Source organism: Falco punctatus (genome assembly GCF_963210335.1).
Source record: "Falco punctatus genome assembly, chromosome: 6".
Lineage (NCBI taxonomy): Eukaryota > Metazoa > Chordata > Aves > Falconiformes > Falconidae > Falco > Falco punctatus.
In genome coordinates this window covers 55,428,720-55,445,631 of record NC_137585.1, presented here as the reverse complement: position 1 = coordinate 55,445,631, position 16,912 = coordinate 55,428,720, and the positions used below count along the sequence as shown (strand labels likewise).

The following is a 16,912-nucleotide window of genomic DNA, read 5'->3' as shown; positions in this document are numbered from 1 at the left end:
ATCTAACACAGACTGGATTACTACAGTTTGCACCTCATGACTGATTGATTTTCTGTTTGAGAAGGTAACTCCAGCTGAAGTTCCCCCTGCATTTGGGGACATCTAGGGAAAAGTAATTCTGTTATATGAAATAATGCATGAGGACAGGCTGCAGTTCTGCCACAGACAGGACATTTAGAGGCTGCCTCTTTTCTTTCTGCTTTGCTGCTAACTATTTGCAATAAGGTATTAAATAAGCTTTGACACCTATACTTAACTGTCAAAATTGGTAGAAATCAACTAATCAGTTCACAGACATTGCAAACATTGTATAGATGTCATTTGCATAGGAAGACAAGCTAAAACATAAAACAATGTTCTCAAGAAAAACTAATGGTGTGGCCTTGTGAACGGCACTTGTCGACATACCTCCAAAAAGAGTATTGCAAAGGTAATGAACAGCCAGAGAAAGGGAAGAAGAATGACCAGGAGCGTGGAAGAGATCTGATACAGAGAAAGCAATGATGTGCACCAGAGGGAAGGGACAAGCAACTCGAGTAATGATAATATTTAGAGCACTAAGTAGTGGAGAGCAGAAGGATAAGGGTTTCCTTCGTCTGCAGAACAAGGGAATGCTCATGGAAAATAAAATAAGGCAATTTAAAACTGGGAGAAAATACCCTCTTCAGCCCCAGAATGGCCAGTTAGCCTCTGGAATTCATTGTGTCTGAGAACAGGCTAAGCCCAGTGCCTGAAACAGCCCGTCAGCCTCCCAGCAGCCTCCAGCACTGCTCGAAGACGAGACCCTGTGGTATGTGGTGTCCCAGGTCCACACTGTGAGCTAGTGTCAGGCACTCCACATAGTGCTGCCTGGCTGCAAGAGGTGCTGAGCTCCGGTTCTGAGCTGGAGCATCCCCTCAGGGAGCTTTGCTCCCATGAAACCAGAGCAAATAGCTGCCCTTTGTTTCACCCCATAAATCCACCCTGGTAAACACAATTAAACAGGATTTTTGCTTCTTCTGCAGAAGAGCTGGTACGGGCCACCAGACCCTGGGCCACCCACCTACGCTAACTAATGCTGCCATTTCTAGGCAATGTCCCATCCTCTGTCAAACAGCGCGGGACAAAATACCTGGGTAGATGGTAAAGTTCTCTTCATTCACTGAAAAGTACTACAGAAGCTTCATAAATACAAGCAATAAAAGGAAACTCATAGAAATAGTTTTTCATATATATGTATTCCCATATGAAGTTTTCCTTTTAATTATTTCTGAGAATATTTCACAAGTAAATACTTCAAAGCAACTTGGATAAATTAATTTTAGTCTACTTGCTATTCTTATGAATGGGAAAGGTACAATGAATTATGTTAATCCTAAACTAATGCAACTAGTATGTTTTTTGGTGTTTTAGGGACATCTAATTTTCATGGTATACATTTTTCAATTAAATATACTTTTCAATGATAATCAAGATTTGAGAAAACTGAAACTATTAAAAATGTACTTGCATGGAAATTATTTATAAAAATATACAACAACAAAGAATCTACTTTGTTTAGAATTACTTTGGTCTGAGAGTTGTTTTGAACCAAGTATTCACATTGCTCAGTTAAACACAAAATCCATTTCAGAAATGGAACTTGCAGCTTGAAGCAAAGTTAGAAGACATGTCACTGTGAGAGAGCTGGGAAGTGATGCCTTCAGGCTCATAGCAATGATAAATTTTGGGATTAATTGATAAAATCATTAGTGTACACTGTTCCTTTTAAAAATGAAATTATTAAAGTCTAAATTTACTACAATCCATTAAGATAATGAAAATTACAATAAAAACTAATTAAGTTAAAGCAGTGTGATTTGCTACTGCAGTTTAAAAGAAGGTTAGATCTGCTTTTTTAAAAACTGAGAAATGGCACATGCATTATAAAAAAAACCCAGCATTTAAAACATTGCAAATTCAATGATGCAAAAACTTTTAAAACTCCCAGAATGATGAGTGTGCATGTAACACATGTTCTTGCATCATAAGGTGGTAGCTAATAATACAGTTGCAGAAAACAAGTAATGCCTACTTGATACTTCATTTTCTCCAGTCTTCGTCATCTGGCCTTGATCTTCTCGCTATACTATCCTTTTTAAAGATAGAACCATACCTTTTTGCACCATCTCTGCAATAACCTAGCTCTATTCTGGTATTCTGCAGACAAGACCAAAGAGCTGATGTCAGGCACCCTGAAATGAAGAACAAAAATAGGTGACCACCTGGGAAAAAGAATGAAGTAACTTGCCTATTGCCACATAGGAGTGTGACAGAAACAAGGACAAGGACATCTCTCTCTAGTTTCTTTAATGATGTGGTAATTTTTACTTCTGCAAGCTCCTGTCTCATTTGCTATACACTTTTCAACTTCAGCAACAAAGGAGGCAATGGCTCTAAAAATAATTTGTCATCTTCAGTACCCAGCTTGGTTCAAAGCCAGACTAATTCCATGCTCTCCAACGGATGAGCCAGGAATATTGTAGGAAAAGAAAGAGAACAGATAAATAACTGTATCATAAATGACATAAAATAGGGGACCTCTCCTGCCTCTAGAGTGTGTGATGTTACAACCTTGATTGTTGCTTTAAGATAATTTTTAAAGCTACAGTATAGACCATGTTCTAAAACAAATAATAGTAATGTTATATTCAGAATAACTGAATGTGGAGCCTTTGATTTCCCATTTGAAATTTCAGAAACTTCAACGTATTCCAATTCCAGCAAAACTGACTTTTCTAATAAAAACAGTTCTATGATCCCCATCCTCCACCCTCCCACCCCCCACCCCACCCTCAGCTCTTAATGCTGGTTGTTTTGGCCTAACCAGCAAAAATTTAAGGGGATCTAATTCCCAATGAATAAACTTTGTTTCTGCTGAAACTGGCAGGAATTTTGTGATTCACTTCGGTGAATAAACCCAGTGAAGGCTGAGCACTTTTGAAAATCCTGTTGCAATTTGGCATCTTCTTCCTTATTTAAATTGTGCAGGTGTTGGTTATTATCTACTGGTGTTCACCACAAAGAAACAAATAAATAAAATCTTTATTTACTGTTTCTGTACACCTAAGGTAAAGCAGCATGTATAACCTTGGGAATGAAAATTACCACCTCAGGCCATATTTATGCCCATTACTGTTATTATTTATGCATTTTTCTCCCTATTTTTATATTACTCATAATTGATGATTGATGGGCATCAGGCACTGTCTTCCGTATCCCTCCCCAGATATACCATCATTCAAACCATCCATTCGTTAATTCATTCCAAGGCTGTCATCAGGGGAATACTGTCATTTGCAATGAATGTCAGAGCAGGCTACAAATATATGTGCATTCCTAGGAAAGTTAATGGATCTTGAAGCCACATTCACAATGTAGTTCTGTTTTCATGTATGTTTTTCATTTAATTAAACAAAGAACCACAAAATGTTGGCTCTTCCAAGTATATTCCATTCCACTCTCCATAGTGCTCTCAACTCACTTAAAAAGTGACTATTATTCCCTGAAATACATCATGTGAATTAGAAGAAAGAGACATTTAAATAAGGGATCGAGAAGAAATGTAACAAGCTCTTACCTAGATCTTCACGTTGAATGCAAGCAGGCTGCATGAACACAAGCTTTGCAAACCGTATCCTCAATGAATCTCATCGTGGTACAATACTACAACAGAGAGGAACTCAGGCGAACGGACCCTGCGGTACCACAGGCCAGGCTCGGCACTAACGCAGGGCTCATGGAACCTCGGCAGATGTTGCTGAAAAGACCCACAGCGTGCCAACGGGCACAGAGGTGCACAGGCTGGGTGGGCCCTACTGCAGGTACGTACCCACTGAACAGCATTTCAGCCACTGCACGCTCCTGATTTCTGCAGAAAGTCAGCTGATCATGACTGCATTTTTTTTACTAAGGGGTGTTTATATGATACCCTCATAGTTTTAGAAATTATGTTCCAGTGTAATTACTTGGTAGTTAAATTCTCTTCCTTTGCTAGATCTTAAGAAAGCGTCTTTAAGTGAAAAATAACAACTTGAATCATATTTGGAACACACAAAATGCTTACCTACATTAAGGACCCATTTTAACCTCTTCCTAAAAGCTTTATAGTTCAGATATTATTTTTCCCCCACTGCATTTCTCTTTAGTAGCAAACTTAAAATTGTGTACTTCTAAGCTAGGAAAAATTAATCGCATTTAATTCTTCAAATCAAAATATTTTTTCTGCTTTCTAAAATCACATCCATTAGCAGCAAATTTCCAAAATAATTAACAGCTGTTGTCCTACACTACCTCAAAACTCCACATGACGTAACTTTATTCGGCATGGGGTTTTTTAGGAACATCGATCGAAAGCCAGTGTCTCTCCCTGTTTATTAGATTATTCAGGAAGGCCCCTGGCAGTGCAGCCTGCGGGACAAGACCCCCGGCCCGCCGCTGGAGCCGGGGGGCGGCGCGGGAAGGGAGCGGGAGCTGTGGCAGCCGTCCCGCCCCGGGGCTTGCAGGGGCCGCCGGCGGCCGGCAGAGGGCAGCCTCGCACCGGCGGTGTCCCGGCGGTGTCCGGGCGGTGTCCCGGCGGTGTCCCGGCGGTGTCTCGGCGGTGTCCCGGTGTCCCGCCCGGCGCGGAGGGGCCGCTCCCCCGGGGCGGGCGGGGCGGAAGGAAAGCACCGGCCAGGGGGCGGGAATTCGGGAGCAGCCTGACCCGCGGTTACCCTTCGAACCGTAGGTAGTCGGTTAGGGGAAAGCGCAGGGGAGTGCGTAAGATGAAACTTTATACAAAATAAATAATGATAAATAATAAAAAGATAGTAAATAATCATCCTTATCTAACAAGGGTCTAGAGGTGGGGCATTTCTGTTAAGGGTACGTAGGCTGACTCCAGCTTTTGGAGCTTGAGCTTTTCCGGCTGGGCAGGTTTCTAGAGCAGCACCTGCGGATGCGGGAGCACTGCATCCCGGCCGCATCTTCCTCGGATGAACTTGCGCGAGCCGCTCCGTCCCCGCGCGCCAGCTCCCCACCCGCAGAACGCGGTGCACTGGAAGGAAGGCGTCTGCAAGTGCTGGGGGGCGCACGGCTGCCTTACGTGCACTTGCATGTGGAAAATGTAGAGGCGGTGTTCTCGCGGCGCGCTTCATAGTTACAGGGTATTTCTGACACGTACGCATACACGCGGTGTGTCAGTACGCGCGTTTCTCCCTGGCGCGCACGTGTGCTGCCCTGGGGGATTTGACAATAAACCCCCGAGCGGGCCGAGGGACAGAACACGGGGGGGTACCTGCGCCGGGACAGCACGCGAGGCGGCGTTTGTAACGTCAGCCAGCGGCAGGAGGAGGGAGAGGAGGAAAACGGGCAGTTCAGTACGTCAGTGGGAGGGTGAGGTTAGTTAATGTGTTGAAGCATAAATCTTCTGCGTACAAAAATCACCATTACCAGTTCGGCTATGCTCCTGGGGCATGAAAAAGCGAAATAATGACAGAGCTCAGTACCTTTCCCTGTGTGTAAGCCGACATGGCAAATCCAGCTCATATAAATCTGTCTGGAAAAGCAAGACCAACTTCATGGTGTTTCCCATGACCCGAAGAATTCTGTTTCAGGCAGTTAATCCAGAGGTAACTTTTGCAGTCATGGGATGGAGCACAGCAGCACCCAAGGCAGCATTCACAGGCAGAAAATACCCTTCGGCTCCTTCCAGAACATTACAGACAGAAACTTGGGGGTTTTACTCAAACTGTATCTACCCTGGTCAGATTTAGTTATTTTGTTGGTTTGTTTTTTTTTTTTTTTAAATAAGACCTGTTTTTTTCTTATGAAAGAATCTGAAAAATATAGAAACAGTATTTTTTTTTTTCTTCCTTTAAAGGGCATGATTCTGTTTAAATAACTTTTTGAACGTAAAATTCTTTCAGCTGTACTAAGTTTCTACATCGACCCCGTTCCAGTTTCTGCGTAAATGGCAACACTTCAGTGTCTTTCAGCATCACCACTGTTCCCGAGACCATGGGACACGTGCAAGGTGAAAGCCTTTTCTCCCTCTGGCACCTTGTCACCCGCACCGCGCAGCACCCCAGCGCCGGGACGCGCCGTCGCTGCCGCGCTTCTCTGTGGCCCGGCCGTGCCGGATCCCGCTGGGAGCCCCTGCCCGGCTGCACCCCCTGCCGCTCTGCTGGAGCTCCCCCAGCCCCCAGCCCCAACGCCGCCTGTGCCAGGCGGCCGCGGCGCACAGGCTTGCTTGCTTCACCGACGCGTTTGTGCCCGTGGCGGTGCCGACGGCATTGCCGGGGTGCCGTCGGTGCCCCTTGCGGGCGAGCAGCGGGAGGGGGCGGGACGTGCCGCACCGCATCGCACCGCACCTCACCTCGTGCGCAGCATGTGCCGGGCACGACGGCCCCACGGCACGTCCCCCGGGGCGGAGGAGGCGTGGGTCACGCACCGTGCCCGGGGGAGCGGGGGGCCGACCGCCGGCTACCCCGTCGCTGCACGTCGCGCCGCCGCCCATCGGAGCTAGGGAAGGCGCACGCCTGCAGCAGCCTGCGAGCACCGAGCTCCCGGCTGCCCGCCGGCGGCCGTGCGCGGCTGCGACGCCGCACGCCGCCCTCCCCGTGCCCGCCCCGCTCCGCGCCCCCCTCCCGCCGCCGCCGGCGGGGCCGCCCCGCGCCTGCGGGCGCGCAGCGGCAGAGGGCAGGCGCGGCCGGAGCGGCAGCGGCAGCGGCAGCCGGCGAGCCCCGGGCGCGGCGGGCTGTGCGCGGAGCATGGCCCCGGCGGGGCGGCTGTGCGCCGCGCTGCTCTGCGGTGCGCTCAGCCTCTGCAGCCTGCGGGCCGCGCCGCGGCAGCCCGACACGCTCTACATGTGGATCGATGCCCAGCAAGCGCGGGTCCTCATCGGTAAGCGGGGCCGCTGCCCCGGCCGGCTGAGCAGCGGGCGGGAGCCGGGCCCGGCGGGGCTGCCGCCCATCGCGCCCCTTTGCCTTTCGCAGGCTTCGAGGAGGACATCCTGATCGTGTCCGAGGGGAAGATGGCCCCGTTCACCCACGACTTCAGGAAAGCCCAGCAGAGGATGCCCGCCATCCCCGTCGGCATTCACGCCATGAACTTCACCTGGCAGGCAACGGGACGGGTAGGTGCAGAGACGAGGCGAGGGGCGGCTCTTTAAAACCGGACAGGTGGTTTGGCTGTTGAACAGTCGGGGAGACCCTCTCCGAGGGTGCCGGTGCGCCCCCAGGTGCGGGTCGCCTGCCGCCGTGCCCCACGCCGCGCGGGCAGCGCCCGGAGCCCGCAGGGTGCCCGGGCGGCGGGCAGGGCTCGGGGGCGGCAGGACCGGCGGGCAGGGCTCGGGGGGCGGCGGGCTGGGGCGGCGGGCGGCAGGACCGGCGGGCAGGGCTCGGGTGGCGGCAGAACAGGCGGGCAGGGCCCGGGGGGCGGCGGGCTGGGGCGGCGGGCGGCAGGACCGGCGGGCAGGGCTGGGGGGGCGGCGGGACGCGCGGCCCCGTCGCGGGGTTGTGGCGTGCGCGGTGGCGCCGGGTGTCCCGGGCGCTGGAGGACGCGGCGGGCCCGTGTGAGGCGGGAGCGGCCAGCCGGAGCCCGCGGGGAAGACACCGGTCTCCTTTGCTTTCAATAAAACTTAACCTGACAGTAGTTCGGATGCAATTTTCTTTCGGCTCCCTTCAGTTTATGGACGTACGCTACAGGTTATTCATTGATGTCTATTTACTGAACACGCATGCTTCATTTGTAGTTCTGGTAAATAATAATTGTCTCCTGTAGTCTTAATTTTATCAAGTTTAATTGCAAAACCACACAGCTCTGTAGTGTATTGGATCCCTTTGGGTTCTTTCATTGAAAAGATAAGAATGACATGTTTTTCTGAAGAAACAGATGCACGATTTGACGCGCTGACAACATATGTTAAATTTGCATAAAGCTGAAACACGTTAGCATACGTTGTGGTGGATACAGAAAAGAAATCAGTGTAACAGAAAAACGATGGATGAAATTAAGTCATTTTTAAAATCCGGACGTGGACTTCATGCAATAAAGAGCTTGGTAAAGATGAAACAATATTTACCTTCAAACATTCAGTGTAAATTGGTTGTGTAATTCAGCTAATTGCAGCTTCACCAATTTGGTTGTGGTTTTGGTTGTTTTAAAATACTCTTTCTGACTACAGAACTTGTTTGGCTTTGAGGTGTTGTCTGAGGCCCTTGTGATTTTTTTTGCTGTCCTCACAAAGCCTTTGAGTTCAGGAAACACTTCACCTCTTCTTTTAGAGAGGGAAGGGAATGCAGAGAGACAAAACTTAGTCACAAAGGCTAAGTGACTTGCTGAAGGTCTTTGGTGTTCCAGTTCGGCTTTACAGAGGAAACGACTTTGTACACCAAGGGTTGGCATTTAAGTACCTAGAAATAATTAGTGTGGTTTGGGATGATATTTCCTGTGATGTTTCTCTGCCAGCTTCACTTGCTGTCCATGATAAAATTTACTACCTCTTTTTGGGAAAGGAGGATTGAGATATTAGACTGAACCTTGTCCTCCTTTCTTGTGCTCTCCTCTCCCTCCTTTGCTGCCTACAGGTAGCTCATTAGGAAAAGATGATTGTAACACTGATGTGGAGTCACAGGCTTAAAGACAACATAAACAAGTGTTCCCCTTGATGCAACTTGCAGGACAAAATCCCTTCTGAGCCGCAGCAAAGCTGTTTAACCCATTATTCCTTCTCCTCTTTGCTGAATTACTGAGTTCCTGTTAGATGAAACATAATTTGTAAGTGAAATACCTAACGGTTAAAGTAACGTCATTGCATCACTCTGTCCCTATAACAGTGTGTTAACTTTCAAATGTTCATGGGTCAAACAAGTGTTAAAGCTGAGAGACTCTGTATTTGGAGATTTTATAATCTCATCTAACTACTCCTTACAAGTTTATCTGTGTGTACAGTCAATAAAAACATTGGCACTCCAGCCTTATGGCTGTGGATATTTAGATACGTATGCACATCTGCAGATGAAGAGCAGGATTTCAACCAGCAGCCTAAGCTTAGGAAGGAGTTTCAAGCCCCTAGTCTTTTATGAGTTGGGGAAAAAATGGATATACTCGGCATCCTAGAGAAAATGTTTTCTTTTGGTATTACAGTCCCGTTGGTTTTTGCATCCCTCAGAGGTGTGTGGTTACAGCTGCCTGTTACTCACTGTTCTTATCATCCTCTGTGGAAACCAGGGCAGTTACTGTCCCTCTGCCAGGCAGCTCTTTATGTGATGAGAAAGGGCAGGAAAAAACATGAGTATTTCTTCCGTAGCCCATAGAGGAACAACACCATTGCCCACAGTAGTGCTGCAAAGAGAAGCAGGATAGAAGTTATTTGTGGCAAAAAACCACAGTTTCTCCAGAATTTCCAATATTTTATGAGGGGAACAAATGAGCACATTCTAACATATTTTTTCAGTGTTCTCTTTTGTTTTTAAGTATACATGTTCTTAGAAGTTTCCATTGACGCATCCAGGAAAGTACTAAATACTTGCTACCTTTATTCCAGCAGAATACTTTTTTCTGGGGATTTCCTAAGTCTGGGAAGGGGAAGGGAGGAGAGGAGAGAGTCAAGAAAGGAAGAAGGAAAAGAAATTGAAATGTATTCTTTGAAAGAGGAAAGGCATTCAAGATACTGAGGTACTAGACTGCTTTCTGTGAAACAACTGTTCACTAGCATACAGCTGTTTCCTGTTTGGTAAAGCTGAAATAATTTCTTCTGTGAGTCTTGTATTTTGTGCCTTATATCTTGTATCCCACTTGAGATTTGAAGGTGTTTCTCTGGAGCGCCAAGGTTTTGGGCGGCTGTCAGTAGCATATGCCACAGCCTCTAGCAGTAGCTAGACCCTTTTTGGGTCTATAGAGACCAGACTTCTCCTGAGAAGGTACAGGAGATCCTGTCTGTGTCAACAGGAAGGGGAGTGAGAGAGTGGCTGGGGGGTGCCTGGTAGCCAGCCAAGGTCAACCCACCACACCTGGGCTCTCCAGCAGGGTAGGGCTAAGTCTCTCCTGAGATGCACCCTGCATCCCTGTTTACACCTGTGGAAACTGGATATAAACATCCTGTGGGTAGATTCCATCTACCTGCTCCTGGGATAAACAATGATCCAAGTTGTAGGTGAGTAAATAATCCAACCCAGGGAGTGGCAATATTTCTCAGTCCTGCACTGCTGTGTATGTGCATAGTCTAGTTCAAAAATGTCTGTTGAAAGGAGTGTTTTAAGGACCAGATTATACCTGTATTCTGTATAAACTGAAGTGGTAAAAGCCCACTACATTTAAGATGTTATGTTTCTAATGCAGTGGCCTTTCTGCCCTGCATCTATTTTACATGGAAAAGACTTTTTATGGTATTAAACTTTTGAAAATTAAGGCCATTTTCACTAGAAAACATTAACCAAAGGAAAGTATGTGTTGCTTTTAGTCCTTAGTCTCTTAGTTCTAAATAATTATTAGGAAATATTGGGGAAACCCTGAAATCTAAGGGTCTGAAGGCGCTAAATACCTACTTTTTCTGGGGAAGTCAGGATGAGCCAGGGGTTATGAGAAGGCTAGAGTACTGCAGAATGGATTTGTTATGTTTTTATGCACTTCATGGTTTTACCTGTGAATTTAAATATAAGATTACAGATGTTACGTTCTCTTTAGAAAAAATGTAATCTGGGTAAATTGGTGTTTACAAAGGTTGCTCCTTGATTTGAAAGGTTTAAAAAAGCAAAAATCAGTGGTAATATATACCATATGGTAGGCATCTGTGTAACCACTGGAGCTCACTGGTGTGTTTCTTGCTCTTATTCTGTATGGTTTTTGCAAAATAAAGAATAATGACTTTTGAGGGTCTTGTCCTCTGGGAAAGATTGCACTGAAAGGCTTCCCAATGAGAGAGGAAGAGAACCTATTATGCTATCTAATGCTATGTCATGTTTCACCATGTCCACCAGCGGAAGGTAGCAAAGATTGCAGTGATAACATAATCTCTACAGTGTTGAGAAACGTATGACAGGTATTTAAGTTCCAAATACACAACCCAATATGTGTGGTTAACTTTCAGTGGGACTTCTGACAGCAATAGAATTAAGTTCACATGTGAGTATTGGTGGGAGAGAGCCATATTTAAAAAAAAAGGTTGATCAGTGACAGAGCAGCAGCCAGGTTGATTTAATAGACAGGAGGTGAAAAAAGAAACCAAACAGCAAGCTGGAATTTTTGTCTTGTAGTAGTCTCTGGTTTGATCCACAGAAGCAATCAGCCTAGGCCACAGCCTGCCCAGGCTGCTTTCGTCCTTTCGTATGTGGGAGAAGTATTTGGGTGAGAAGCCAGAAGAATTATTGTAGCAGCTTCCCTCCTACTCCCAACTGTCATGAGTACCCCACAGCTCCTCTCCTGTTGCATGGTTGAATGCGTGTGTCCGTGATGTGCCATTTGGTCAGTTGTATGCTGGTGCCTGAATCTCATGTCTCATGGTGCATGGATATCGCATGTATATTAGTGCTAAAGACATATCCAGCCTGGTGCTGCTGGATGCATGCCATTTTGTGATATGGCAGTGGTGGTGTGCATTGTGTGCAAGGGAATAAAGTGCTGGGGAAAGGTCTTTGGTCTGGGAGAACTTCTGGTCACAAGAGCACAAGTGTCAGGAGGTAAGGGGGCATCCCGGCATATAGTCCTTGGGGCCCTTAGAAGAGGCAACTGGACCTGACCCTACTGGAATGGCTGGGTTACTTCTGATCAGAGTTATTGATAACCTTGAGTAAAGCAAAAAGATGTGTACCTTGTAAAGAGAGGTCATCAAGGCATTTCCTAGCATCATTTCTATATTGTAAAGTGGAGCTTAGGAGTGCTATTTAATTACAGCTTGTGGAGGATAGATCTGATCTCAGAGATGTGAGCATCAACCCTGAATAGCTCAATTGATTTTTCTGGAATTACCCTGTACTGCTGAGATGTAGCCTGACTATGAAGATAAAATGGAATATCCAGCTATGCCAGTAGAAGTTTTGTTTCCTTGTCCAGAGGAAAGCTAACAGACTACCAGTTTTAAGGCATTATTGATGTAATAGGGTTCTCCATTCAAACATCATTATTTCCCTGATAAACTGAAATTAAAAAAAAAAACAACAGTGAATTTCAAAGCATGTAATTCTTCGAAGGAAGCCTTTCTTCAGAGAAGCTGCTGATTTTTTTGTAAATATTTTACTCATACCCAGCGATTGCAGTGATGCTTTTCAGGTTAAAAAATGGCTCATATGCACAATTTAGGGTTTTCTTCTGATAACGGTATTGGTGTTCTGGAAGTTTGGTCAGGGCAGTCGCATAAACTTGCACTCCTGGGATTTACAGTAGTACCTTCACTGCAGTTTCATGTTACCAAACAGGGGAAATACTTTGTTTTCTGACCTCTGTACCAAAATTTCCATGTGGAATGCGAAGATGTTTACATACTGTGAGCATGATTTTTAGACAGAGCGTTCTCATATTGAGAGCACAGCTCCAAACCTTTAATATTTAGATTCTGCTCAGCTGTGGTATTTTGCGTCTCAGTGTTGTAGACATGCCACCAGGGATCAAAGTAATGCTGTAGAGATCCCACTTTCTTAGTAAGGCAGGCATGTGCCAGCCATCTGGTGTATCTGCTGATAGAAAACAGCAGTAAAGTTTCTCAAAGTTTTGCCAAGAAGAAAAGAGGGGGATTTATTGCTCAGCAGAGATGAGTTACAAGGCACCTTGTAGTGTAAGCTACATCTGGTTTCCATAGTAATTTACATGGTATATGTGTAAACTTCACAATTATTCTCTTTACACAGCAGTGTAAAGCTGTGTTAAATAAACCATTCTTCAAGATTTTCGTTGTTTATCCTTTCTATAAATATTCTAATATATTTTTAACAAAAAAGCTTAAGTAATAAAATATTTCCACTACTTTTACAGTAGTAGCTGCATTGTACAACCTAACTGCTGAGAAGCACTGGAACTAACAGGACACCCCGAGCTTCAAGGCTATACTGTGTGAAAATGTACAGATTTTTTTTTTCCCCATGTTACTAATGGTTTTTCTAAAATATAAAATCTAAGCTGTGTTGCTTTCTTCTTCCTTGTGGAAGTGAAAATGTTTTCTGTCAACATCACCTCTTATTTACAGACAGCTTCCGAAGTATGTTCTTGGTGGTCCAAAGTTAATGCCATTACAAGTAATGCCATGGAGTAAAAAGTAAGAACTAACCATAACAAGAACTAGCTGGAAGGACTTTTAATGTATTTAACAACTTTTGTTGATATCATGCTTTCCAAAGAGGTTTTATTTTTTTTTTTTGGGGTAGCTATGAGTATGAATGACTTGCTTCTAGTGAAGTGTGAATTAATGAATGTGATGAATTAATAATGTGATGAAGGAGCATCCCCACTTCTTCTGTGCCATTAATACAAAATGGGTCAGGCACGAGCACAGAACTGAGACTGGCTTGTACAATCACAGAGAAGCAGCAAACTGAGATCTGCCTCAGAAAAAGTAACATAAATAAAACAAGGACAGTGATGCTGTTGTAGGACTTTATCCAGATATGATACCTGAAATCCACCACAGTATGTGGATTTGTAGTCCATTTATAGAAGACTGCGTAGCTGCACTAAAATGCTGAGAAGGAGTTACTTGACAAGTCTGATTTGGAGAAGAGGCACATGCAGAATAGAAATGCCTTAGTAAAGGCTTACAAAGATTCGGGGTGGATTTTTTTTTCAGCCAAACAAGAAAACACCTGGATTTTTTTGCATCTAGTATGAAAGTTTGCTTTGTTTTGTAACCATCTGGTGGAATCTAGCTTGTTTGGCTGTATAAGGAAAAGTGGGCAATTGCCTTCCAGCTGCTTCAGCACTTGCTGCCATCACTGCCAAATACTTCAATAAATAACTTAGAGACCAAACATGGCTTTCGGAGCTGGTTCCACAAATCCTCTGAAGTTGCCCCTTAGCCTGGATAAACGACTAGCTAAACCCAACTGATCCTAAAGGAAATAAATACGCTTGACATCAAACCTGGCAATCTCCCAGCCTCAGGTTTTGACCCATCACCAGGGAAAACAAACTCCCTAAACAGCAGCCCACTAATGAGAAGGTCTGTCGCCAGCCCTGAGTGCTGAAGCACAGAAACCAGTAGCAAGAGCAGCAGAGCCAGCCTTCACAATGATGGCTGCCTAGAGGAGGAGACAGCAGGCTCTTGGACCGTTCTGACCAGCAAAGAACAAGTTCAGAGCTTTCAGTACTGCGATTATGAACCTATTTGTTCTGAGAACATGAAAAAGACATGGAGAAATCACAACTTGTTGATGAGCAGGAGAAGATAGGCTCTCCCTGCAGTGTTTTCTACGTGCTGTCAACTTGCAGATGTGTGAATGTTGATATGGTGGATGGGGATCTAAGACTGAAAAACACATGGGCAAGAAATAAAGTCCACTGAACAGCTTCAGTAAGGAGTACAAGTACCAGCTTCAACCTGTTCCTTTTAAACTGCAGCAAACTGCTTTCATTTTTCCAAGTTTGAGCCTTAGTCAGTTCTCTTTCTTGCAGAGGTTCTGGGAAATAAGTTGAACTGTTGAAACAGAGTCCATTTGAAACAAATTTATTTTTCTCTTGTGAAGCTACAGATACAACAAATTACTGCAAGTGGCTATGTGTCTGCAGTATTCCACCCAGAGACCTTCAGTGAGAACAGGCAGGGTGTACCACAGAGCCCACTGGCATCTGCCAGAAAGGAAGGAGAGGCAAAATACAGTTAACTGGGTCTGTAATCACAAGCAACAGATGAAATGCATAACCACATTAAGAGTTAGGAAATAACTTGCTAGCAGGTTGTGTTGACCATTGCATTGGTGGTTTTATTTTTTTTTTTTCTTTGTGCTGGGTTTTCTTTCTCTCCTTCCTCCCAGTTTTGCAGAGGAACATCTATTCAGATTGCATAGGCATGATCAGATTTCCGTATTGGCAAAGGAGTGTAGCTGAAGGCTTATGACCTAACATGTTGCTCCCCTCCAGTCAGAGCTGTGACATGTTGTCTTAAGTACAAGGTGGAGAAGCTTATACTGTGCCTTACAGAGAGAAATTAGAGATCTTCGTCGCATCAAGAACCACTTGGGTTTCACATTTTTACTTGACATAACCGTACCTTTCCTTTGGTGGGACAAAGTCTGCGCCTTATCCTGCCCAGTAATGGCATTGGCATTTGAATTATATCAGTGTGAATATCCTGATTAGTTAATAGACTCTTTGTAATTGTCCTTCCAAACATTTGCAGTTGAGTAAACTTCATAATTTATATAGTTGGTGCCATGATGCCACTGTGACTATTATTTGTTTAGACAGCAATTAATTGAAACCTAGCAGTAGAATTACAAGTTTTAAAACATTCCTATTTAACTTATTTATAAAAGACCTTTATTCATCCAAAACTAAGGTTTTCTCATCCTGTACAATACAACCAAGCAGTATAAGTTCGTTCAATTAAATTAATGGGGAAATATTTAAAAGGATGAGGAATCTGAAAGTTTGCTGGTGGGAGGAGTGATTACCTGGACTTACAGAGCTCACAGCCTCTGCAAGTTCTTGTGAAATCTCTGTTTCTCCACCTCTCCCCAGCCCCAACATCTCCAACAGAAACTTCTGTCTCTAGGTTTATATGTTTCCTGTCCCTGTCTGCAAAGATTGAGGTAACTGCAGTAAGTCTTTCCTCTTCTTGGTTTAGAGCAGGTGATGGAGCATACCCAGGTTCTTTGGGATTTCCTCCCTTCTGCAGGCCAGAGGTCTCATAAAGAGTGGGAAGTAGGAAGATGTTTTTGTGAGAGATGGAAAGAAAGGGATGGCTGTCGCCCTTCTGTGAAAGTGGCGTTGTGAAATTCTTCCTTCTGTGATTCCTTTATAGCCACTCCCCGTAAAAACAAAAGAGGATCCCCAAACTAACCCTCTTGGCTCTGAGAGGAGAGCTGTGCCAGTCTCCTGCTCGGGCACTGTCTGGTTATTCCACTCAGGATTGGAGAAGGTGGAGGAAGCAGCCAGTCCCCAGGGGCTTCCCTGAGCACGGTGAGACACAGAAAGGAGGGCTAGTGCTTTTCTTATAACCTGAGCAGAATTCCTTGAACTGATAATTACGGGAATTTGCAGCACTGTTTCACACATTATTATTATTGTTATGTCTTGACAACAAATCTGGTTTTGCTACCCTGGCCACATTCAGAGGACCGTTTACATGCATGAGCATCTACTCTGATGGTAATCAAGCAGCAAAGATGTTTACGTGAAGCTTGTAATCTCTGATTACAGACTTCCAGATAAGCCAGATTTAGTAATGGTATACTTAAATTAGTTCCTGTGGTAAAGTCTAAGTTATATTTCTGTCAAGGACAAGATGAGCTACTGACCACTCTCAATGCACTGAAAATATTTGAAGACATTTATTTGAAAAAGCAAAAACCCTTGGATTAAAATTTGTACAACCTGCATGTCAACAGCTCAACCATCAACTAAACATACCTTTCAGTATATCATTGAAAATGGACCTTCTAACTGAGGTGTGTTGTTTGCCTGTTGTCCTTCAGGAGTATGTTAATAGCCTGCAGATAAACCACAGATTTCTACTACTTTAAAAATCTGCATTTGAAAACATATGTGGGTTTTAGGAAATGACCAGCATGGTTTGAGCTTGAGAGTTTTTTCCATATACATTTCCCCCAAAAAACATTCCTAATGAATCTTGTTGTCAGCAAGTTGTGGCGTTCCAGTTTCTGCCACCCATAATTCATATGAATCTCAGTTTATGAAATACAATTGAAAGGTGGCAGCAACAAACTATTACATTAAGGTAGTTGGCCTTCATGTGCAAGCATGCTTTCCC

The 16,912-nt window shown here is 44.8% G+C and overlaps 1 protein-coding gene across 1 annotated transcript in view; it reads left to right on the top strand.

The window, feature by feature from the left end:
• The first annotated feature begins 6,430 nt into the window (after positions 1–6,430).
• Positions 6,431–16,912, top strand: part of WIF1 (WNT inhibitory factor 1) — a 52,969-nt gene continuing 42,487 nt past the window's right edge. The window contains exons 1-2 of the mRNA XM_080390784.1: positions 6,431–6,900; positions 6,993–7,132. Of these exons, the coding sequence (XP_080246910.1) occupies positions 6,768–6,900; positions 6,993–7,132 (273 nt within the window). The 5' untranslated portion in view covers positions 6,431–6,767. The remainder of the gene's footprint in view (positions 6,901–6,992; positions 7,133–16,912) is intronic.